The sequence below is a fragment of the Wolffia australiana genome, chromosome 12 (assembly GCF_029677425.1).
Source record: "Wolffia australiana isolate 7733 chromosome 12, ASM2967742v1".
In the NCBI taxonomy this organism is placed as follows: domain Eukaryota; kingdom Viridiplantae; phylum Streptophyta; class Magnoliopsida; order Alismatales; family Araceae; genus Wolffia; species Wolffia australiana.
In genome coordinates, this window is record NC_135846.1 from 16515641 (window position 1) to 16538040 (window position 22400).

Sequence of the window (22400 nt, forward strand, 5' to 3'; positions counted from 1 at the left end):
ATCTCGATCTCAATCTATATCTCTATCTCTATCTCTTTTTTTATCTATATCTCTATCTCTATTTGTATCTCTATCTCTATCTCTATCTCTATCTCTATTGGTATCTCTATGTATATTTTTATCTATATCTCTATCTCTATTTCTATTTCTATCTCTATCTCTATCTCTATCTTAATCTCTATCTCTATGTCTATCTCTATTTCTATCTCTATGTATATGTCTATCTCTATCTCTATCTTTATCTATATAGTTATCTCAATGTTTATTCCTATATCTATGTCTATCCTTATCTGCATCTCTATCTTCATATGTACTTCTTACTTTAGTACTATCTCAGTCTCTTTTTAAGTTTCAGTCTCTAGCGCTATTTCTATTTAAATCACTAGATTTATTGCCTTTTAATTCTTAATAGCCTATTCTGCCCAATCTCTCTCTAGCTCTATCTCTATCTCAAGCTACTCAATCCCTTTCGCTATCTATCTTGATCACTATCTTTATCTTCATCTATATCTGTAGATTTATTAATATCTCAAAATTTATCTTTATTTATCTCTATCTTGATCTCTTTCTCCATCTAAATCTCTATCTCTATCTCAATATCTATATCTATATCTCTCTCCCTGTCTCTATCTCAATCTCTATCTTTAGCTATATCCCTATTTATATCTCAGTCTCAGTCTCTAACCCTAGATCTATCTCGCACGATATGTCTATCTCTCACTCTACCTTTATCTCTATGTATATTTCTATCTCTATCTCTATCTCTATATCTCTCTCTATCGTTATCTCTTTGTGTCAATCTATCTCTATCTTTATCTCTTTGTCTATATTTATATCTATCTATATCTCTCTGGCTATCTCCATCTCTTTTTCTATCCGTATCTCTATCAGTATATGTATTGGAATATCTATCTTTCTCTCTCTATCTATCTTTATTTCTATATCTTTCTATCTCTTTATCTATATCAATCTCTCTCTCTATGTCTCTCTCTATCTCTAACTCTATCTATATCTGTAACTTGATCTCAATCTCAATCTCTGTCTCTGTCTATGTCTTTGTCTATATCTACATCTATCTCTATCTTTATCTCCACGTCTCTCTCCATATATAACTCTATCTCTATCTGTAACTCTATCTCTATCTCTATCTCTGTCTCTCTTTATCTGTTTGTATATATCTATATCTATCTCTATCTTTATCTCTATGTTTCTCGTTATCTCTAACTCTATCTATATCTGTAACTTGATCTCTACATCAATCTCTGTCTCTGGCTATCTCTTTGTCTATATATATGTATGTCTCTATCTATATCTATAACTCTATCTCTATCTCAATCTCTGTCTCTGTCTATCTCTTTGTCTATATCTATAACTCTATCTCTATCTCAATCTCTGTCTCTGTCTATCTCTTTGTCTATATCTATCTCTATCTCTAGCTTTATCTCTATGTCTCTCTAACTCTAGCTCTATGTGTAACTCTATCTCTATCTCTGTTTCTGTCTCTCTCTATCTCTTTGTATATATCTATATCTCTATCTATATCTACCTTTATACCTATATCTCCCTCTATCTGTAACTCTGTGTCTATCTCTATATCCATCACTCTCCATATCTGTTTGTATATATCTATTTCTATCTCTATTTTTCTCCATCTCTATCTCTATGTTTATTTCTAGCTCTATCACTATCTCTATATGTGTCTCTATCTGTGTATCTATCTATATCTCTTTCTCTATGTCTATGTCTATCCCTATTTTTTTGTAAATCATTATCTCTATGTGTATTTTTATCCCTAGCTCTCTGTTCATCTCTATATCTATCCGAATCTATATTTCTATCTCTATCTCTATACAAATCTCTATTTTCTATCTTTATCTCTATTTGAATCTCAACTTCTATCTCTATCTCTAAGTTCATTTAATCTCTATCTATCTATACATCTCTATCCCTACATCTCAATCCTGATCTCTATCTCTATTGGTTTTTTCTTTGTGTAGTTGTATCTTTATGTGTATCAATATATCTGTGCATAACTTTGTCTTTGTCTCTAACTCTATCTCAATCTATTATTTTTTCCTTCTCTATGTCCATTTGTATCTCTATCTCGATATATATATATATATATAATATATATATATATATCTCACTTCATGTCTTATATTATCTCTATCTTCATTTCCATTACTATCGCTACCTCTATTGATATCTCTATATAACTTTCTCTATCTCGGTCTCTCTCTTTCTATCTCTATCCCTATTTCTATCTCCATCTTTATCTCTATCTCTATCTCTATCTCTCTCTATGTCTCACCCTATCTCTATCCCTACGTCTATCTCCATTTTTATCTCTATCTCTCTCTCTTTCTCTGTGCCCATTGAACTCTTTCATTATCTCTACTTTTGATTTTATTTGTATTTTTAGCTCAATCTCTCCATACGTACTTAGTTTTATCTCTTTCTCTATTTTAATCTCTATTTCTTAGCTCTATCTCTGTTATTTTTCTATCTGTAATTTATTCTGTTTTTATGTTTAACTCTATCTCTATATTTTCTCAATCTCTATTTCCATATCTATCTCTATCGTTGTCTCCATCTCTATCCCTATCTCTATCACCATGTCTATGTTTATGTTTATTTCTGTCTCTATCTCTATCTCGGGCTCTATCCCTTTCTCTATCTATCTCTATCTTTTTCTAGCTTTAGCTCTATATCTATGCCTATCCATAGGGATTGATGGAGATAGCGATAGAGAAAGTTGTAAGACAGAGATAGAGATACATACAGAAAGAAACAGACATCAAAAAAGAGATAAAGATAGGATAGAGATAGAGATAGAGAATGCGGCAACATAGATGGAGATCGAAATAAATAGAGATAGAGATAAAATTACAAATAGAGAGACAGAAAGATAGAGATAGAGATAGTAAGAAAGATAAAGATGGACATTATGATGAAAATGGAGATACAGATAAAGATAGCAACATATATACATATTGGATATGGATAGACAAAGATAGAGATACATATACATAGATATAAATATAGAGATAGAGAAAATTAGAGATATGGATAGGAATAATGATGGAGACAGAGATACAGAAAATTAGATATATGGATGGAGGTAGTGATACAGATAGAAATAGAGATAGAAATGAAGATAGACATAGAGATAAAGATAAAGATAAAGATAAAGAGCGATATATATACAGATAAAGATAGAGATTGAGATAGAGATAGGGATACATATAGTGATAAAGATAAAAAGAGGTAGATATAGAAATTAAGATAATGATAAAAATTAAGATACATATAGATAAAGCTTGAAATATTGATGGAGAGAGTGATCGCAATAGTAATAGATATAAGCTGGAGATAGACAGAGGGATAGAGATAGATACATAGAAAGATAATGAAAGACATAGAGAAAAATATTTGAGTTCGAGATAGAGAAAGACATGGAGACAGAGGTAATGATAGATATTAAGACATAACTATAGACCTAGAAGGAAATTGAGATAGAGATAGAGATAGGGATAAAGAGAGACAGATAGTGATACATGTTGAGAGATGATCATGGAGATAGAAATAGATAGAGATAGAGATAGAAACTGTACTAGAGATAGACGTAGCGATAGTTATAAATATAGAGATAGGGGTAGAAAATTAGAGGGATAGCGATATAGTTAGATAAAGAGATGTGATAAGCCGAAAAATCACGTAAAATTACGTGGTCGTTGCGCTTTTTAGACTTATGCAATAAATTTATAATTCCCTTAATTACTAAATAAGAATATAGAGCAAGAAAGGGGTTGATCCGCAAGGAGGCAACAATTCAGAATTTTCAAACAATTTTTATCAATCAAGTCAAGTAATTTTGAATTTTGCAATATTTAATTCAATTAATATTAAATAATATTCTTAAAATAATCAAAATTAAGTAAAACTTAATTTTGATTTCGGTCAGATAATTCCAGATAAGAATATTATTATTATTTTAAGCTCATAAAAATATAAATTATTAATTTCCCAATTTAATAACATTTATAATAATTTTCAGGATTAAAATTGGGAATTTAATAATCAAGAAAGTGATTTTTGAATTGGAGTTCAAAATGGATGAATTTTGGGTTCAAATTTTATTTTTGGGTTTTTTATATATTAAATTAAATTCCTAAATAATAAAAACCGAAATCTAGAGAGAGAAACAAATCAAATTAACCTAGAGAGAAAGTGAAGAAATTGGGGAAAGCCCCAATTTCGACCCTAAATTAAAAATGTAATGAAGCAGAAATGTCCTAAAATGATTAAGAATTAATTATCAAAAGTCAGATCTCGAATCCAAATCAAAAAGAAGTGCTGATGCATTCAAAACATGAATCTAGGGCATGTACATTTCGCCCATGCCAAGGCGTTTTCGAATCGTTCTAGAAGATGATCAAATACAATTCAGAAACTTACAAATTTGATAAAGAGATCCAGATCTGACGACTTCCAGAATGCCTCCTGTGTCCTTCCTGGCCAATCGCTTGGGGAGAGCCTCCAAAAAGTGATTTTCGCCCTTTTCCAGACCTCCATTTAAAGATCCAACCGTCTGGATTGTAGAGGGGGAAAAGACGAACCTACCCTCAAAATTTCAGCCCAATCGGACATGTAGATCTCAAGATATCAAGGTTTTAGTGAGAAAAAATCTGAGCCGTTGGATTTATTTCTCTCCTCCAATAAGCTTGGAAATGGCGCGTTTTGATTGGCTAGCATGATTATTTCTCATTTTCCGCTTTCTCGGATCACGCCCTGACACGTTGTTGTGCGCGTCGTCCGCCCGCAATCATTGGCAAGTGATTTCGTCATTTGAACGGCTAGGAATTCTCTACGTCACCCTGAAATAATAAAAACAAAAGAAAAGGACAAAAGGTCTTTTTTAAAAAAATATATATATTTTTTATTCTCTTAGCCGTAATCTTTGACCATTCTTCTCTCTTTTATTTTAAATCATAAGCCGCTATTCTTCTCTCTCTTCTCTCTTTAAATATTTTAAATCATAGCCACTTATGTTGACTATTCTTCTCTCTCTCTTCTCTCTTTTATATATTTTAAATCATAGCCGCTTATGTTGACTATTCTTCTCTCTCTCTTCTCTCTATTTATTATATAATAATAACCACTCATTCTCTCTCTCTCTTTATTCTTATTTAAATAAATATATCCATTTATTCGCCCGAGCGAATGACGTGGATACTCCTTAGTAAATATTTAAATATATTATAAATGCCAAATAAATAATATATGTGTTATTTAAATATGTAAAAATCATTTCTTGGCTATATAATGGTCAAAAAATTATATAAAAATATGGAAAATTCCAGAAAAATCATGGAAACACTTACCAACCTTTAGCCAAGTATTTAAAACCCTGTAAAATATATTTCTTCACTGAAATGAAGTTAAATTCCATAAAAAATGATAAAAAATCAGAATTAATAATAAAATGAAAGGTTAAATGATCTATCTTTATTTTAATATGATAACATGGAAATATAGTCATTAAAACACATAAATATAATATAAAATTCATTAATTAATCATGTTAATTTGCAAGTTATCAAGATGCAGATAGAAATGTAGATACTGAGGGGTAAAAAGAAAGAGATAGAGATACATAGAAATTGAAATAGATATAAATTGAGATAGAGTTGCATTGAGATAAGAATATAGACTAGGAGATTGTAATATAGACAGAGATATGAATAGAGCTAGGGATAAAGAGAGATCAAGGTACAGATTGAGATAACGATAGATAGAGATAGACAGGGATAGATATACATATATGCAATGAGATAGATAGAGATCGAACAGATATCGTGGTAAGATTAGATACATTGATAGATATAGAGAAAGCCATTAAGATCGAGATTGAGAGAGATACAGAAAACGACAGAGATAAAGATAGATAGACAAACAGACAGAGATAAGGATATAGACAGAGATAGAGATAGGGATAATGGTGAAATTTAGATAAATATAGATATAAAGATAGAGATAAAGGTAGAGATACAGAAAGATATGGATGGATAAAGTTAGAGATAGGTAGAAATAGAGATGAAGGTCCACATATAGATAGTTGGAAATAGAGTTACCAATATGAATAGAGATGTAGATACAGAGATATATGTACATAGAGAGAGAGAGAGAGCCAGAGAGAGAGAGAATTAGAGATAGAGATAACTAAAGATAGGAAATTGGATAAAGAGGGAGCACGAGATAGGGATACAGATAGCGATGAAGATAGAAATAGAGATAGAGATAGAGAAAGAGATACGAACAGAGAAAGATATTGATATAAGTTAGATATAAGGAGATAAAGTAATAGAGATGGAGAAACATGCAGAGATATATATAAGGATAGAGATAAATATAGCGATAGAGATAAAGATGGAGATGAAAATAGAGACTGACTGAAAAATATAGTGCACGTGTGATGCTTATAATGAAGTCCATGAATACATGATCAGACTTTGTGAATTATGATGAGATCGTAATATGGAGATCACTAGTCTTTAAGCATGTGTTCTAAACATTCCTATTTGAAGGATACGCGAGAAGGACATCGAAGTATCCGGATAGAATAGCACTATCTAGCCTCACTCATATGATGGGTATGGCCGTTCCCGTAGCCATTAGTGTGGGGACACTGAGGATAGATTGCGGGTGCTCTTTAGTGGAAAGAGTTCACTGAATTGATCCGTACGAATTCATGAATGGTATTATACCAGACTGTCAATCAGGTCGATTCACGTCACGGTTGTGTAAGTGGTCCTAAGACTTGAGACACCAAAGACGTCTTGTGGACGGAGGTTTGTACTTTGGCTATGTCCAACGAGTCTCTAATCATGGGATTCTAAATAGTCTTAGTTCGGGTACATCAAGAAGTTTATGAAGGCGATTGAGTGGTCAAGATGGGATCACCCACCCTCAGTATAAGAAATGACAACTCAAGGAAAATGATGCGATGAAGTCCTTGGCCAAGGTAGTGAAATATCAGAGAAGAGTTCGGTGATGATTTCTGAATGCATCAGTAATAACTCTGATGACCAATTAGCATTTGACAGTTGACCATACCCTAAGTCGTCCAAGGAGCGTCAAGTGGATGAGGGATTATTCATACACGGTAACTGATGACGAACAGGTTCCTTGAGTGAGTCGATACACACTCCTTTGTATCTTCTTGAACACGAGGAGAAGGAAGAGATCCAACGTGCCAAGGACTACGTGGATACGTCTAAAGACTACACACGTGAGCAGCTCGACTTGGCTCACTCCGGGATCCAAGAAATCACGAATGCGGTCCGTGGAAAGGTACTTTGTTTAATGTTTTTGTTGATGACATTCGATTCATCCAAGCCTTCCGCTGCTAATCGTTTTCATTTATTCATCCATGTCAAGGCATCCAGAACCCAACACTTTTTAGAAGTATGTCTTGGATGTCTTGAGGGCTTCTTATCCCTACACCCCCTTCGTCTGTCTGCCGACGCACTTTCTACCAAGAAACCTAGTGATGTCTATGCTCTCCCTCAAGGTGATCGGACCAAAAGAATCACGTGCATAGTCGCTTCATAGAGCTAAGGACTGTGAGCGATAGAGAGTGCACTGCTAGCGTATGCACCGTGATGCTCATGAGGACGTGTCGAATAAGTTGGATGTGCCCACTAGGGGATAGAAAATGAAGTTTGCATCCATCTAATTTCATTCTCAGCTTAGCCAACAAGGCATCAAAATAATGATGTCGCGCGAGGCCGAAAAAAGATGGGGCATGCAAGATAGTCTAATTTAAGGCGTCCATGTGAGCATCGTGTGTAGTGTTAGATAATCTGTGAGCACTTTATGCTGGTGGATGGGCTGACCATAAAGCTACTTTTTGAGGCATTCATGAGCTGACCAAAAGCCTGCTCGTATGTTGTGGGAACTAGGGATCGCCCTCCCGATATCGGTATTGGATTACGTTATTAGGATGGATGCTGTACTGGATAACGAAAATTAAATTTTTGATATCTGTTTTTTTTCTGATATCCAAATATTGGATATCAGTTGCTACAGTGCCGATATTTGACATCGATATCCGTCCAATGTCATCATCCACCTCCGTCTCTCGGGAGGATGACAATATCAGATATCACAGTTGGATATCATATTTCGATATCCAACTTAGAGGGTTGTATAAAAATATAATTAAATCATCATAGTGCAATGGTTGGAGAAGAATTATGTGGGCTAGAGGGTAAGCAGAGAGCCACTGGAATGGAATGAGATAGGAATCTCTGGAGATCTTTCCTCTCCGCTTACTCGTAACAGGGTTTCCCTCTGTATTCTACTTCTTGGGGTCATTTACTTCGTAACCTTCGTTGATTAGCTTCTTCGTTTCTTCGTTATTCCTCGTCGGAACCTTGATTGTTTGTTGATTCCTCTTCTCCACGTTACTTTTTCGGGCATAGCAACAATGAGACCGCTGATCATATAAAAAGATATGCGGGACCTTTATCGTTTGGGTGACTCACCAACCAGCTGTGATCGATAACAGAATGGTACCAATAAAAGGTTACGAAGTAAATGAGTTCTCCATTGAACCCACCGTTACGAAGTAAATGAATTCCATCATGGGTGTGCACCTCCTTCCGAGGCAGGAGCCGACCTCCCACTCTCTTATTTATGCTGCATTTATTAGCTTAGCGGGTGGATCGTGCAATAACTTCGCGATAGCAGAACCTTTCTCATACGTATTTATTTCATAACCTTTCGAGATCCGGTCCATCATAAACTCATGAATGCTGAACCTTCGGATAACCTTCGGAACCTGATTTATTTCTTTGACTTCTTTATGTAAACATAACGTTACCTTCTTTCAGAACGATAAGTGACTTCTGTTATCTTGACTTCTTGAAGAACGATAACCGCTCCCGCTCCTCGCGCCTTCGTCAAAACTTTCGGTTATGTAATAATTATTTTTCCTATTCAAAAGCACAAAGTCTCTGTGTTTTCACGTCGAGAATTCTTTGCAGATGAAGATATGTCAAAGGGGCTTATTACTTAAAAATCAAAATCCTCCTACACTACATCTATCTTAGGTTCTGAAGGCTCGACGCGTGACTTTAGGAGCGGATAAAGCACTTCGAATTGTTGATTCATCGCCGTAAACCAATAGTTCATTATCTAATAGATCTTTCTGTTCTAATACTCTATCCGAGAGTTTTCAGTATTTATTTATCAATAACATATCTAACGGAAGGCTATTGGATCAAATGACAAAGACATTGTTTAGAAACTTTTCCCAGATGAAACATTCATGTAACAGGAAAAATCGTTCCCATTCCTTAGCTCGATATGTGGCCATGAAAAAGAGATTAAGTGAGCGGGTGGAAATTTTGTTTTTTTTTTTATTTCTGATAAATGATTAGCGCTACGCGCCTTAGCTCCATGGAACAATATGCTACTGCTGAAACATGGAAGAATTTTCATCTTAGATTAAAACACTATGTATGGATGATATAAACTGCCTAAACAATAATGATTTACTTCGTAACCCTCACTATATAAAACAATTTCCATTAATGAAACCAGGTTATGAAATAAATACGCATGTCCGATGATGTTGTGTTGCTATCTGCTCCAATAACGAATCATTGGTTTAACTGAATCATTAAAGAAAATAGATAGACCTTTCTCTTCGTCTCAGGTCGATGGATCGTCTCAATTGGAAGATCTCCCATATGGATAATACACATTCCAGTTGACTGAGCCTAATTCTAATTGTTATGTTCCGAAGCAAAGATATCCGCGGGGGCCAGTTCGGCCTATTCAGATATGAACGACCAAGAGAAGAGGTACTGGATTCTCTTTCGGATAGGTTACGAAATAAAGGAGAAGGAAGACTGGAATGCAGAGGTCTGTCTATTCTCTAATTCACCCGACCCGATAGTCTCCGTTTTGGGAACGTCTAGTGCCAAAGTAACTGAATGGGCAAGTCGCCAATTTTATCTGAAAGTAAGATAACTCTTTGTTGGATAACCTAAAGTCGAACCTTCGGATAACTTATCTTCAAGATAAGTTATCTTGAAGATAACCTTCGCTCCCGCTCCTAAGCTCGTAAGCGCCGTCGCCCCCGCTCACTCGCCCCTTACAAAACTTTCGTTATTGGGTTAGCCATACACTTCACATGTTTATAGTGATTTACATGGCATCATCAAATGATACAAGTCTTGGATAAGAATCTTGATTTCTTGAAGAACGTGTTTCATCGCTCCGTCGCTTCTTCGCTCCATCAGTCGCATCTTCATCTTAATCTTCCCGCTCGTAAACTTCGCGCCTTGCAGAACTTTCCTTTTATGTTAAAACATAAAACCTTTACTCCTCCCGCATCTAGGGTTCTGAAATCACTGTTCTATCTCACACCGGGTAAATCCTTAACCCTTCCTCCTCTTACTAATACTACAGAATGTTCTTGTGAATTATGTTCATCGTTGATTCATCTTCATTTTCATTGACTTCGTAACCTTCTTTATCCGTGACTCCGCTCCCGCTCGTCTTCATCTTCACGCTCGCCTTCATCTGAAGATTCACGCTCCCGCTCACTCGCACCTGAATCTTCATCTGAATTTACTGCGTAACATTCATCTGAATCTTCATTGACTTCGTAATCTAAAGTCGGACCTTGCAGAACGTTGTTCGCTTCTAAAGTCGCTTCTCTCCCTTCTGCTCCTGAAGTCGCTCGTTGCGCCGTCGGAACCTTTCTTTTTTTAACAATACCGAATCGTATCCTACCAGTATCGAATAGAACATGCTGAACAATTCATGTAACTCGATTTAGATCGTAAAAATAAATCGTACGGATTTTATGGAACCATGTGCTAATCCATAGTCAATCCTATTTCCGATAGAAGTAGTTGACAAACAATTGAATCCCATTTATCCCATTATTTTACTATCCGTAATAGTGCGAAAATCAGGTTCCGAAGGTTATGAAATTATTACATAACCAAAGAATGGAAAACCTGCAGCCCCGCTTCCGCTTTCGCGCCTTTAATCCGCTTCAAAAAGTTTTAAGCACTACTTTCGGCTTTCTTTGGCTAAAAAGAGGTGTGTGTGGCCGTCGTATCTGCCCGCCCCCTTCTTCATTCATCCATTTAGGTCAGAATGGATCCAGGGAACCTGGCTCGGGAACAGCCCAGACTAAGAACAGTAAGAGAGTCCAATCTCTGAAATAGAGCATTTTATCTCCATAGTAGTGGTAGAAGGCTTAGTATCTGACTTGATCCAATAGAGTAAGAACACACAGTAGATCCAGATTCCACACGTTGCTGTGGGCTGGGGAGAGAGCTGCTCTGCGAAGCTGAGCGTTCAGTGTGAGGAGGAACTTGAGTACTCGCCCCAAAACGAACTGAATAGGTACTTGGGGGAGCGGTGGGCCAGGTGCGAGGGAGTGATGGGCAACCTTAGTCTATATGTTGCTCGTGAGCCGCCAAGTACCAGTCTCGCAACAGTACTGGCTTTTCTTCGAAACAGTTTTTATTCTTATTATTTCTGACACGTTTCTTTTCTTTCAGAACGTGTTTATTGACTTCGTTTCTTTGAGAACGTGATTCATCCTCGCGCCCGCCGCTCGTCTTCATCTTCATCTTCACCGCTCGCGCTTTCTTTGACTTCGCATTGTGACGTGATTGACTTCGTAACCTCACTCCTAAAGCGCCGCGCTTTGACTTCGTAACATTCTTTGACTTCGCATTGCCGTCGCGCGTCACGCCGCCGCTCGTCTTCATCTTCACGCTGCCTTCATCTTAATATTCACCGCTTCCGCGCCTTATGCTCCGTTGCTTCTTCGCTCCGTCGCGTCTTCATCTTCATCTTCACCGCTTCCGCGCCTTCACTTGCTTCTTATTGAAGTGAAGATGGTTTAAGTTTCTGAGAAATCAGAACCTTTCACTCACTCGCTTGAGTCGGATTCCATCTTGGAGGATCGTTCGTTCTTCACTCTCTTGTTATTGCAGGGAGCGCCGACGGACGGTGCATATTATCATATAGAAACAAGCGAAGCGTTGTGATTCGTACTACCGAAGGGCAGGTTATGTTTTAGCATAAGCGGGGTGGGGCGTAAGCAAGCGTAGCGAATCACATAGAGTTGCCCCTACCTGCCGGCGTGCAGATAGATAGGACGGGCGAAGCGCGAAGAGATGGATGTCTGAGTGGTTGAAAGAGTCGGTCTTGAAAACCGAAGTATTGATAGGAATACCGGGGGTTCGAATCCCTCTCCATCCGCGAGGTCATAAGTTTTTGGACCACTCTTCAACAGCCCCCCAACTTACCATCTGGAAAAATGACTTATCCGTGTTTATTTCTTTCAGAACTGCTTTAACTTCGTAACGTTCTTCTCCCGCTCACTCGCCCCTTTTCATCGTAACCTCAGAACCTTACTTCGTCACTTCATCGTAACCTCAGAACCTCTTTTGACTTCTTTCAGAACTTTTCTTATCCGATAACCTGAATCTGAATCTTCATTGACTTCGTAACATTCATCTTCACTTCGTAACCCGCTCGTTCGCCCCTCATGCTATGCTGACACAGCCGTAGATCAAGCCTTGGAAGTCCTCTTATCGCGGTTCCCTGTGTTGATATTCGAGAAAGTAGCTCTCGACACGAGGTACTGTACCTGTCCTAGATCCCCAAGTCTCCATGGTCGTTCTTTTTCACATCTATCTCTTTCTATTCTTCTAAGGTAATGCTCTCGCTATGCGCCTCGTACTATCCCAGCATCCTATGTCACATCAAGGAAAGGGAAGGCTCATACTACCCGGAAGGGGTAAGGTTCTTTTCTTCCGTTTCAAAAATAAAGTTGTTGATAGAGTCACAGATATGAAACTTCTTAGTCATCATTTTTGGAGTGAGTGACTCATGGGTCAAACCACACAAGTTTGAGTGCTAGGTTTCTGCAGTCTTCCTTTTTGTTGCGGCTCCTTATTTAAATAATAAAATAAAGAAGATCATTTTTTCTTTACTTTGACTTTCTAACTTATCTAAAGATAACGTTTTATGTTCAAAATAACATAACCTTCGCTCCGTCGCTCCGTCGCTTCGCTCCCGCTCTCGCTTCTGCTCGTAAACTCGCGCCTTATTGAGCATCGGCGGTTAGTTCTTTATTAATATAATTAGAATGTTCGGAAAAAATGATAACCCTCCTCTTTTTTATTCTTCTGATGCAAGTTCTAGTTGTAGTAAGTTTCGTTCTGAAATACAACCCATACTCTTATCTCCGCATCTTTCCCGGTTTCGTAAATTTTCTTTCTTCGCTCGTCGCGCCGTCGCTTCTTCGCTCCTAAGCGCCTAAAGTAGCGCCGTCGCGCCTTCGGAACCTCTTCCTTCTTGGACTTATCCACCCTCCAAATTACTGTACTGAATTTCCCATTAGTAGAGTTGTTCGATCAACTATCCTTTTTTGAAGCGGATAGTTCACAGTGCTTATTCTAACCAAACAACTCATCAAATGTTTCCACTCCATTTTCATTACGAAGATGTATCACGTCAAGATCTGTTGCTCAAACCGAATCACGCCAACGTTATGGAAGTTCCAGGATTATGTGAAATAAGATTAGTACCATCTTTTAGAATAAAAAATGGAAAATTGGCTATGGAGATTCCGTGCGGTCAGAGATTCATACAGCAAAAAAAAAGGGGTCCCTTTTTCAAAGCGGGAAAGTCGTTTCGATCCGGGGACGAAAAAGACACTGGATATGTCAGTGACTTTGCACGACAAAGCACTCTCCGAGGGCATGGAATGTCACATTTTTTGGTAAGAATCTCGACAGTAATGTCTCTGTTAGATTCTCCGGTCAAAATACGGGAAAACTCCATTCAATTCTCGATGGAAACGGAGTTTTGCGAATTCTCAACGGAACTAGAAGATCATTTCGAGATCTTCGAGCATATGCGAGGGTTCAATGTGACTATTGTCACTTCGGCCAAGACAAAGGATGAGACTTTACCACCGTGGAGCGGCTTTTTGCAAAAAGATGAGGGGGAAAGTCAGTAAGATGCCGGAGAAGCTAAATATACGAGATCACAAACATAAATTGCTCGCGGTTAAATATGAATTGAGACGAAAGTTCTTATTATTATTATCTTTGTTAAAACATAACCTGTTTGTTGTAAAGATCCCGATCTTCCGTCTGATATGCGGGACAAACTAATAAGTTGTCCAAGTTGCCAAGAAAGAGTTCCTTTGCAAGAAACCGATGTATTTCCACATAATAAAAATGACCTCGTTCCGTAGTTGAGTTCTTTCGCATTTCTCCTATCGTCGTGTATTAGCATCTCTAGGTTATTTTGAGGGCATAAAGAGTCTTGGTAGTAAGCACCAAACCCGTAAAGGTTAGCTCCGCTGCTGGTCCACAAGCAAAGGTTGTAGGTCCATTACCGTCCGACTCAGACCGAAAGAAAAGATCTAATGGACTCGGATCGAGATGCTAACGGGACGGGAATCGAAGTGGGGACCTCTCTACCGCACCTGTCTCTCCAGACATAGACTACGATAGGGAACTTGGAAAGATAGAAGATAACCGTGTTCACGTGTCAAATCTTCCGAGGTTATGAAATCAAACTATTCTTAAATTCGTAAGTTGTTCATGTTCACGCCAGAGTGCGGAGGTTGTTCCCACCATTGATTGAAGCCATTGAAGTCAGAGTCTGGGTGTGGGCCAGCAACCAAACTTCCGAATGATAAAGACAAAAAAGTTATTCGTTTCGTTGGTAGAACCAACGCCAATATCATATTTATTCTCTCTCGTCTAGAGAGTGATTTTATTAAATTCTCTCCTTCAAGGTTCAGCATTCAAGAGTAATAGGTTATCTAGCGGATAAAGAGTGTTGCTTTGAGTTCTTTAGGGGTAGGTTCTGAAAAAAACTAGGCAACACTTTTAAGTGAAAGGTACGAAGTCGTAACGTTTTATCTTTTGCTCGTCGCTTCTTCGCTCCGTCGCGCCTTTCATAACTCATGTAAACATAACCTTACGGTATTTTGCTCCGAATGAGTTCGTCTAGAATCAACCAACTAACAAATCAGTAGCCCTTTATCTAAAGACAACCTCTCGCCGAGTTCTCATGCGATGGATTTAGGGCGCAGCGAAGCCAAATTCCATCAGGGGCGGGAGAAGGGAACAGGAGTTGTCACGATAGAAAAGAGAAATGACTATAAGGAACCAACGATTCTCTCTTCTTAAACAACCTATATCCTCCACACTTAACAAGCATTTGATAGATTATCCAACCCCGAGCAATCTTAGTTATTGGTGGGGGTTCGGTCCGTTAGCTGGTATTTGTTTAGTCATTCAAATAGTGACTTGCGTTTTTTTAGCTATGCATTACACACCTCATGTGGATCTAGCTTTCAACAGCGTAGAACACATTATGAGAGATGTTGAAGGGGGCTGGTTGCTCCGTTATATGCATGCTAATGGGGCAAGTATGTTTCTCATTGTGGTTTACCTTCATATTTTTTGTGGTCTATATTATGCGAGTTATAGCAGTCCTAGGGAATTTGTTCGGTGTCTCGGAGTTGTCATATTCCTATTAATGATTGTGACAGCTTTTATAGGATACGTACCACCTTGGGGTCAGATGAGCTTTTGGGGAGCAACAGTAATTACAAGCTTAGCTAGCGCCATACCTTTAGTAGGAGATACCATAGTGACTTGGCTTTGGGGTGGTTTATCCGTGGACAATGCCACCTTAAATCGTTTTTTTAGTCTCCATTATTTACTCCCCTTTATTTTAGTAGGCGCCAGTCTTCTTCATCTGGCCGCATTGCATCAATATGGATCAAATAATCCATTGGGTGTACATTCAGAGATGGATAAAATAGCTTCTTACCCTTATTTTTATGTAAAGGATCTAGTAGGTTGGGTAGCTTTTGCTATCTTTTTTTCTATTTGGATTTTTTATGCTCCTAATGTTTTGGGGCATCCCGACAATTATATACCTGCTAATCCGATGTCCACCCCGCCTCATATTGTGCCAGAATGGTATTTCCTACCGATCTATGCCATTCTTCGTAGTATACCTGACAAATCGGGAGGTGTAGCCGCAATAGCACCAGTTTCTATATGTCTGTTGGCTTTACCTTTTTTTAAAAGTTTGTATGTACGTAGTTCAAGTTTTCGCCCGATTCATCAAGGAATATTTTGGTTGCTTTTGGCGGATCGCTTACTACTAGGTTGGATCGGATGTCAACCTGTGGAGGCACCTTTTGTTACTATTGGACAAATTTCTCCTTTAGTTTTCTTCTTGTTCTTTGCCATAACGCCTATTCTGGGACGAGTTGGAAGAGGAATTCCAAATTCTTACACGGATGAGAACACCTGATCAGTTATAAATTTTTACACAAATTTGACGAGTGAGTATTACACCAAGACAAGCGGATGAGTTTTCGTTTAATATAGCTTAGATAGGGAAAAGGACTAAACTACAAAAAAATTCCGGGGAGCCTCTACTAGATAGTTAGAATTTTCCTTTGCCTACTTACGTGGCATTCCTTCCTTCGGAACCTCTGGCCAACACCTGCCTTCGTACATCAGCTGACATTACCATAACTGCCTCCACCCCTTATCCTTCTTCTTTTATTTCATAACTTCTCTAAACATAACTTCGCTCTGCGCCTTGGTGTAGAAGGTTCTGAGGTTACGATGAAAAGAACCTCCATACTTGTCAATACCAATAGTTCTCCCCGAGGTACCACAGCACGAGTCAACCGAGGATCTCATTGATTGAATCAACTACTGTGTGTGTCAAATCTCCTGATGAGAATAAGAGATCCTTTCAACCAAAGCGACTTCTAGTCGGGCACTCCTGGCCGGGCAGGAAGCCCAAAAGAGATCCAAAGACAGTTCTCCGAACAAGCGAGGCTTCAGAGAGAAGGCGCGAAGCGGGAGGGGTGGAAGAGTTATGTGGACGGACCGAGGCGCTGGCGGCGATGATCCGTGACGCTGCGTAACCTTCCGGTGGGGCGGTGCGTGTCGAAATCCCGCCGCACGGCAGGTGATCGGCGCGGGCGAAGGCCCCGGTAGTTGTTGGTGCCGCAGTTCACCGTCGAGTCCCAACACGAAGAGCACCGGACGGAGAGGACGCCGCCTGATACGGAAAACCGGGGCTCCGCCCCGGCGTCCGAACGGGATCTCGTCGATCAGTGGGCGGTGCCGAGATCGTCACGTTCTTGAAGGGACGGGGAGAAGAAGATGGGGAATAAGAGGTTCCTTAGGAGGTTATCTTTAGATTCCAACATTACGGTCAACTATTATATGTTATATGTTTAATAGTTCAATTGTTGGTAACATATAGAATTATATATAATTAATTTTTTATTTCATAACCGCTCCCGCTCACTCGCGCCTGAAGTCGCGCCTTCGGAACCTCTCTCTAACACAAACACACACAGAGCCAAAGTATATAGTAAGATAAAGTGCCTGCGACCCTCACACTAGTTCTTGCAGAACCTTGCTCCTTGAGTGATTCAATTCTTTCACGTTCAATCCAAAAAGGTCGAGTAGTATACGCGTCTGAACTTTTGCAAGTTCCCCTTGGAGAGTATTCACTTCTTGCTGGATATTTCCGGTTCCATTCCAATCCAAAAAAAAGAAGAGAACCTGTTTAACAGCTTTCAGCTTATTCGCCACGACTGGGTAGCCTTGGGCCAACTACATGCAAGGATACATTAAGAGAAATCTTCCTCTTGGGGGTTGGCTTTTTATGTTAAATTCTTTGAAGAAGAAGAAGAATTTTCTCTTTCATTCATTCTGAAAAATAATAACTTATGATTTTTCTTTACTTTAACTTTATAACGTTTATTTGACTTCGTAACGCTCCTAAACGCTCCATCAGTCGCGTCTTCATCTATCTTAATCTTCCCGCTCGTAAACTTTGCGCCTTCGTTCTTTCAGGTTACTAAGTCATTAGCATCACCTTCGGAACATTTATTTATGTTATTACATAACATAACCTGTTCTTCATCTTCCTCCTAAAGTCGGACCTTGCAGAACGTTGTTTGCTTCTAAAGTCGCTTCGCTCCCGCTCCGTCGCTTCTGCTCTTAAACACTTCGTCGCGTCTTCATCTTCACGCTCGTCTTCATCTTCACGCTCCTCGCGCCTTTGATGATTTTCTTTCTTTACTTCGTAACCCGCTCGTAAACTCTTCTGCTCCCGCTCCTTGCGTCTGAATCTGAAGATTCCCCGCTTCCGCGCCTCTACCGCTGTTTGGTAAGTAGCATACCCGGTCTGCCTGGTTCTTTCATTCCTAACGGAACCTGTTGTGCAGAAGGTATTTCAAATACGATACGAACTCTGGTGGGACTTCTTTAAAAAAGATCTTTCCACTAAATCATCATACTATAGGTCGAAGTCACGGCATGGGGGGCTAGGAATAAGAACGAGAATCGGTGTCGTGGCGGTGCTACGAGATGGCGATTTCTCGTATCGTATAGTGGCGGACCTATTGATTGACCATAGATGTGAACCGATCTACCGGTATCTAAGATAAGTAGTTGTTCTATCGTTAAAGGTTCCGACGGCGCGACGAGCTACTTTAGGAGCAGCCTATATCGTTAGTATTTCCCGCTCGTCGGTCAAACCAATGATTCTCTTCTGTCATAGAGAGAGTCTTTGGTATGTAGCTCCGCGAGCTAGGAACGCATCATCGGGGCAGGTTTTCCGAAGGTTCCGAAGGCGCGGAAGCGGTGAATATTAAGATGAAGACGCGGGAGCAAGAGTTCTTAAATAAGTTAATCAATAAAGGCGCAAGGGAGCAGAAGCGACGGCGGTATGAAGTAATGAAACGAAGGCGTGGAAGCGGTGAATATATGAGGCGCGAGGAGCGTTCAGATTAAGATGAAGACGAGCGAGCGGGTTACAAAGTGAAGATGAAGATGCTAAGAAGTCAATGAAGATTCAGATGAAGAAGGCGCGGAGCGTTCTCGCTGATAAGAAAAACCGAATTTGATGTCGATTCATCCACATTTCCATTCCTTGAAAGCTAACTGCTTGCTGGCTGGGAGCTGTATGAGCGGTAACGTCCACGTACGGCTCCGTGAGAAGGTGGACGGAAATGGCCTTGTTGTACCTCACTCTCGTCTTCAATGGGGTCTGCTCTTTCTTTTTTGGGAGAGTATGCCAATATGATCCTAATGAGGTGCGGGGCTTTGCATTTGACATTCGTTGGGCTTCCCTCTGCGGGAGCCAGCGTCCCGGCCTTTTTGTGCCATAAACCCCTCCCGGCCGAAGACTAGTGATAGGTGATCTCGCGGAGCTTTCGGAGAAGGGTAGCCTAGTGTGTAAGAACAGCAATGAACCGCGCCGAACCCTCAGACGACCCATCTAAGATTAGGGGGGAGTTTTCCTTAAATCGGAACCTTTGACTCTTCCACGGACTTATACATGTACCGAATGCTCATATGGGAAAGTAAACTCCTGGGTCTGGTTCCGCAATAACTCCGAGAAATCCTTTCTTTCTCGTCCACTTCAGGGGGTGCGGACACACCTGCGCGGATTACAGGTGACGGTTACAAGAATGGCGGGGAAGTGAACAGTACTCGACGACATTCAGGGATGAATGTAGACCCATCGGGCAGGGATAATCATTCCGGTCCTGGGATAGGTGGCGACACTAGCCTGAGCTGAGGTTTTGAAGCGCGGACGGCGCGACGAGCAAAAGGGGCGGCGAAGAAATGCCCGAATGTTCAGCATCTGAATGAGCGGAGCGTCAAAGCGAGCGAGCGCGCAACTCTTCCTTTATGAGCGAGACTCTATCCAGAGAAGCTCATCCGCTAGAAATGCTTTATTTCATAACGTTTCGTTCAGGTTCTGAGGGAAAGTCAATTATCTTAAAGATAATGTTATGCAATAAACGTTATGTTTACATAAAGTCAAAGTAAAGAAATGTATGTGTGTTTTTTTTAACATAATAAAGAGGTTGCGGAGCAAAAAAGGGGCTTTGCTCCCCTTTACAATATGAAGAAAGAAATAAGGGTCGAAGTTTAGACCACTCACAGTAGTTCTACCTATAGAAAAGATCATGAAAGAGGCGATAAGAATGGTACCCGAATCCATTTACGATCCCGTGTTTTCAGACACATCGCACTTCCGCTCGGGTCGAGGCTGCCACTCGGCCCTAAGACAGATCAAAGAAGAGTGGGGAATCTCTCGCTGGTTTTTGGAATTTGACATCAGGTTGTCTTTAGATAACGACCGACATCGATTCATTCCAATCTTTAAGGAAGAGATTGACGATCCTAAGTTCTTTTACCCCACTCAGACACTTTTTTTCGCCGGACGAAGAGGTGAGAAGGGCCCTTACTCCGTCTCAAACAGTGTACTACTATCAGCCCTATCAGGCAACATCTACCTACACAAGCTCGATCAGGAGATAGGGAGGATCCGACAGAAGCACGAAATCCCTCTTGTTCAGAGAATAAGATCGGTTTTCTTAAGGACAGGTCGTCGTATTGATGACCAAGAAAACTCTGGAGAAGAAGCAGGCTTCAACGCTCCCCAAGACAACAGAGCCGTTATTGTGGGAAGGGGCAAGTTTACGAGCAGGTTACGAAGTAAATGCAGTCAAAGATTCAGAAGAAAAGCAACCTTTAAAAACCTTGTATCGTCGTGGCACCCCCCCCCCCCCCCCGCAAGCACCCCCAGGCGAAGGGGGGACCAGAAAACTCTCGTTTTACCTTTCTCGCTACGCGCCTTAAACGCTACGCGCCTTGCTGCCTTCCTTAACAAGCCCTCGAGCCTCCTTTGCGCCGCCTTCCTCATAGAAGCCGCCGGATTGACCCCGAAGGCCGAATTCTATGGTAGAGAACGCTTTAATCAAAATTTGGCCATGAGATACCTTTTAAAGTTTTGCAAAAGAAGGGGCCTGCTAATAGAGCTGGGCGGGGAGGCGATACTAGTTATCAGGTCAGAGAGACGCCTGTCCCGTAAGCTGGCCCCTTTAAAAACCAATTACTTAATAAGAATTTGTTACGCGCGATATGCCGACGACTCACTACTGGGAATCGTGGGTGCCGTAGAGCTTCTCATAGAAATACAAAAACGTATCACCCACTTCCTACAATCTGGCCTGAACCTTTGGGTAGGCTTCGCAGGATCAATAACCATAGCTGCACGTAGTACGGTAGAATTCCCCGGTACGGTAATTCGGGAAGTCCCTCCGAGGACGACTCCCATACAATTCTTGCGAGAGCTGGAGAAGCGTCTACGGGTAAAGCACCGTATCCATATAACAGCTTGCCACCTACGCTCCGCCATCCATTCCAAGTTTAGGGACCTAGGTTATAATATCTCGATCAAACAGTTGACGAAGGGGATGAGCGGAATAGGGAGTCTACTGGACGGGGTTCAACTAGCGGAGACTCAAATATTTTATGCAGATTAGAGGACTAATAATATAGTAATTATTTATTAAAATATTGTTGAATAATTTAATATATATCCTACCTTGTTTAATATATACAGCTTTATATTTCTGCTTTCTTCCATACGGGACAATAGGATTTGAAGTTAATGTTAAATTCCGAATCATGTTATCCCATATGGAAAAAATCAAAATTTTGAGCTCTATATATTAAACAAGGTGGAATAAAAGTTGAAAACATGTGGCGCTGTTAGCATAAATTATCTAAAATGATGATAACGATTGTTTTTTTATGTTGATATCGATATTTGGATACCAGTTTTGATATCCGGATATCGAAATCTGATATCCGGTATCCAATATTTGTCTCGTCTTTTGCCATTCAATATCTGTCTCTGCTATTTGTCTGCACCTGTGGGATGGATATCATCCGATATCTGATTTCAGACACCATCCCATTTTTTTCCAGATATCGGATATCAAATGTCCAATATTGGATATGGGACGAATATCGAACGGACAATCCCTAGTGAGAACTCTCATAAGTTCCTTAATGGATTTTTTAGATCCATTGTGGAAAAGGAAGGATAACATCATCTATGAATGGAGAATGCAAGATAATTGAGCAACCCCTTTTCGTAAAATATGGTTGGATGAGTCCTCGGCGATCGCTCATGTGAGTGATCTGCTAAAGGCCTCCTCCATCAATATGAAAAGGGTGAGTGAGATAGCGTCACCTTGTTGTAGGCCTCGCATGGCAGTGAAGAAGCTAGTGGAGTTTCCGTCCACCAAGAGAGAGAAATGATTCTCTCTAATACAAATATCCACAAGAGTGATGAATGCACCAAGACAGAGAAGTGATTTTGCTCGATGGCTGCTAGCTCCGTCTTGAGTGCTTTGACTAGTGCATGCATGTCTCTGTATACATGTCTATTCCACCATTTTAGATGGAATTTGAGATTCCTCA

At 39.9% G+C, this 22400-nt stretch overlaps 1 protein-coding gene and 1 non-coding gene across 2 annotated transcripts; both read left to right on the plus strand.

The window, feature by feature from the left end:
• Positions 1–12213: 12213 nt before the first annotated feature.
• On the plus strand, positions 12214–12300 carry TRNAS-UGA (transfer RNA serine (anticodon UGA)). Its single transcript has one exon. It is a non-coding gene; the product is annotated as a tRNA-Ser (tRNA).
• Positions 12301–20050: 7750 nt separating this feature from the next.
• On the plus strand, positions 20051–21454 carry LOC144710107 (uncharacterized). The gene has a single exon (XM_078583765.1). It carries the CDS (start codon positions 20093–20095, stop codon positions 21452–21454), a length of 1362 nt encoding a protein of 453 aa, XP_078439891.1. The 5' UTR covers positions 20051–20092.
• The last annotated feature ends 946 nt before the right edge of the window (positions 21455–22400 follow it).

Bases quoted from the DNA above. Each gene is read 5' to 3' on its own strand.
- LOC144710107 (XM_078583765.1), top strand. From the start codon at position 20,093: ATGAAAGAGGCGATAAGAATGGTACCCGAATCCATTTACGATCCCGTG.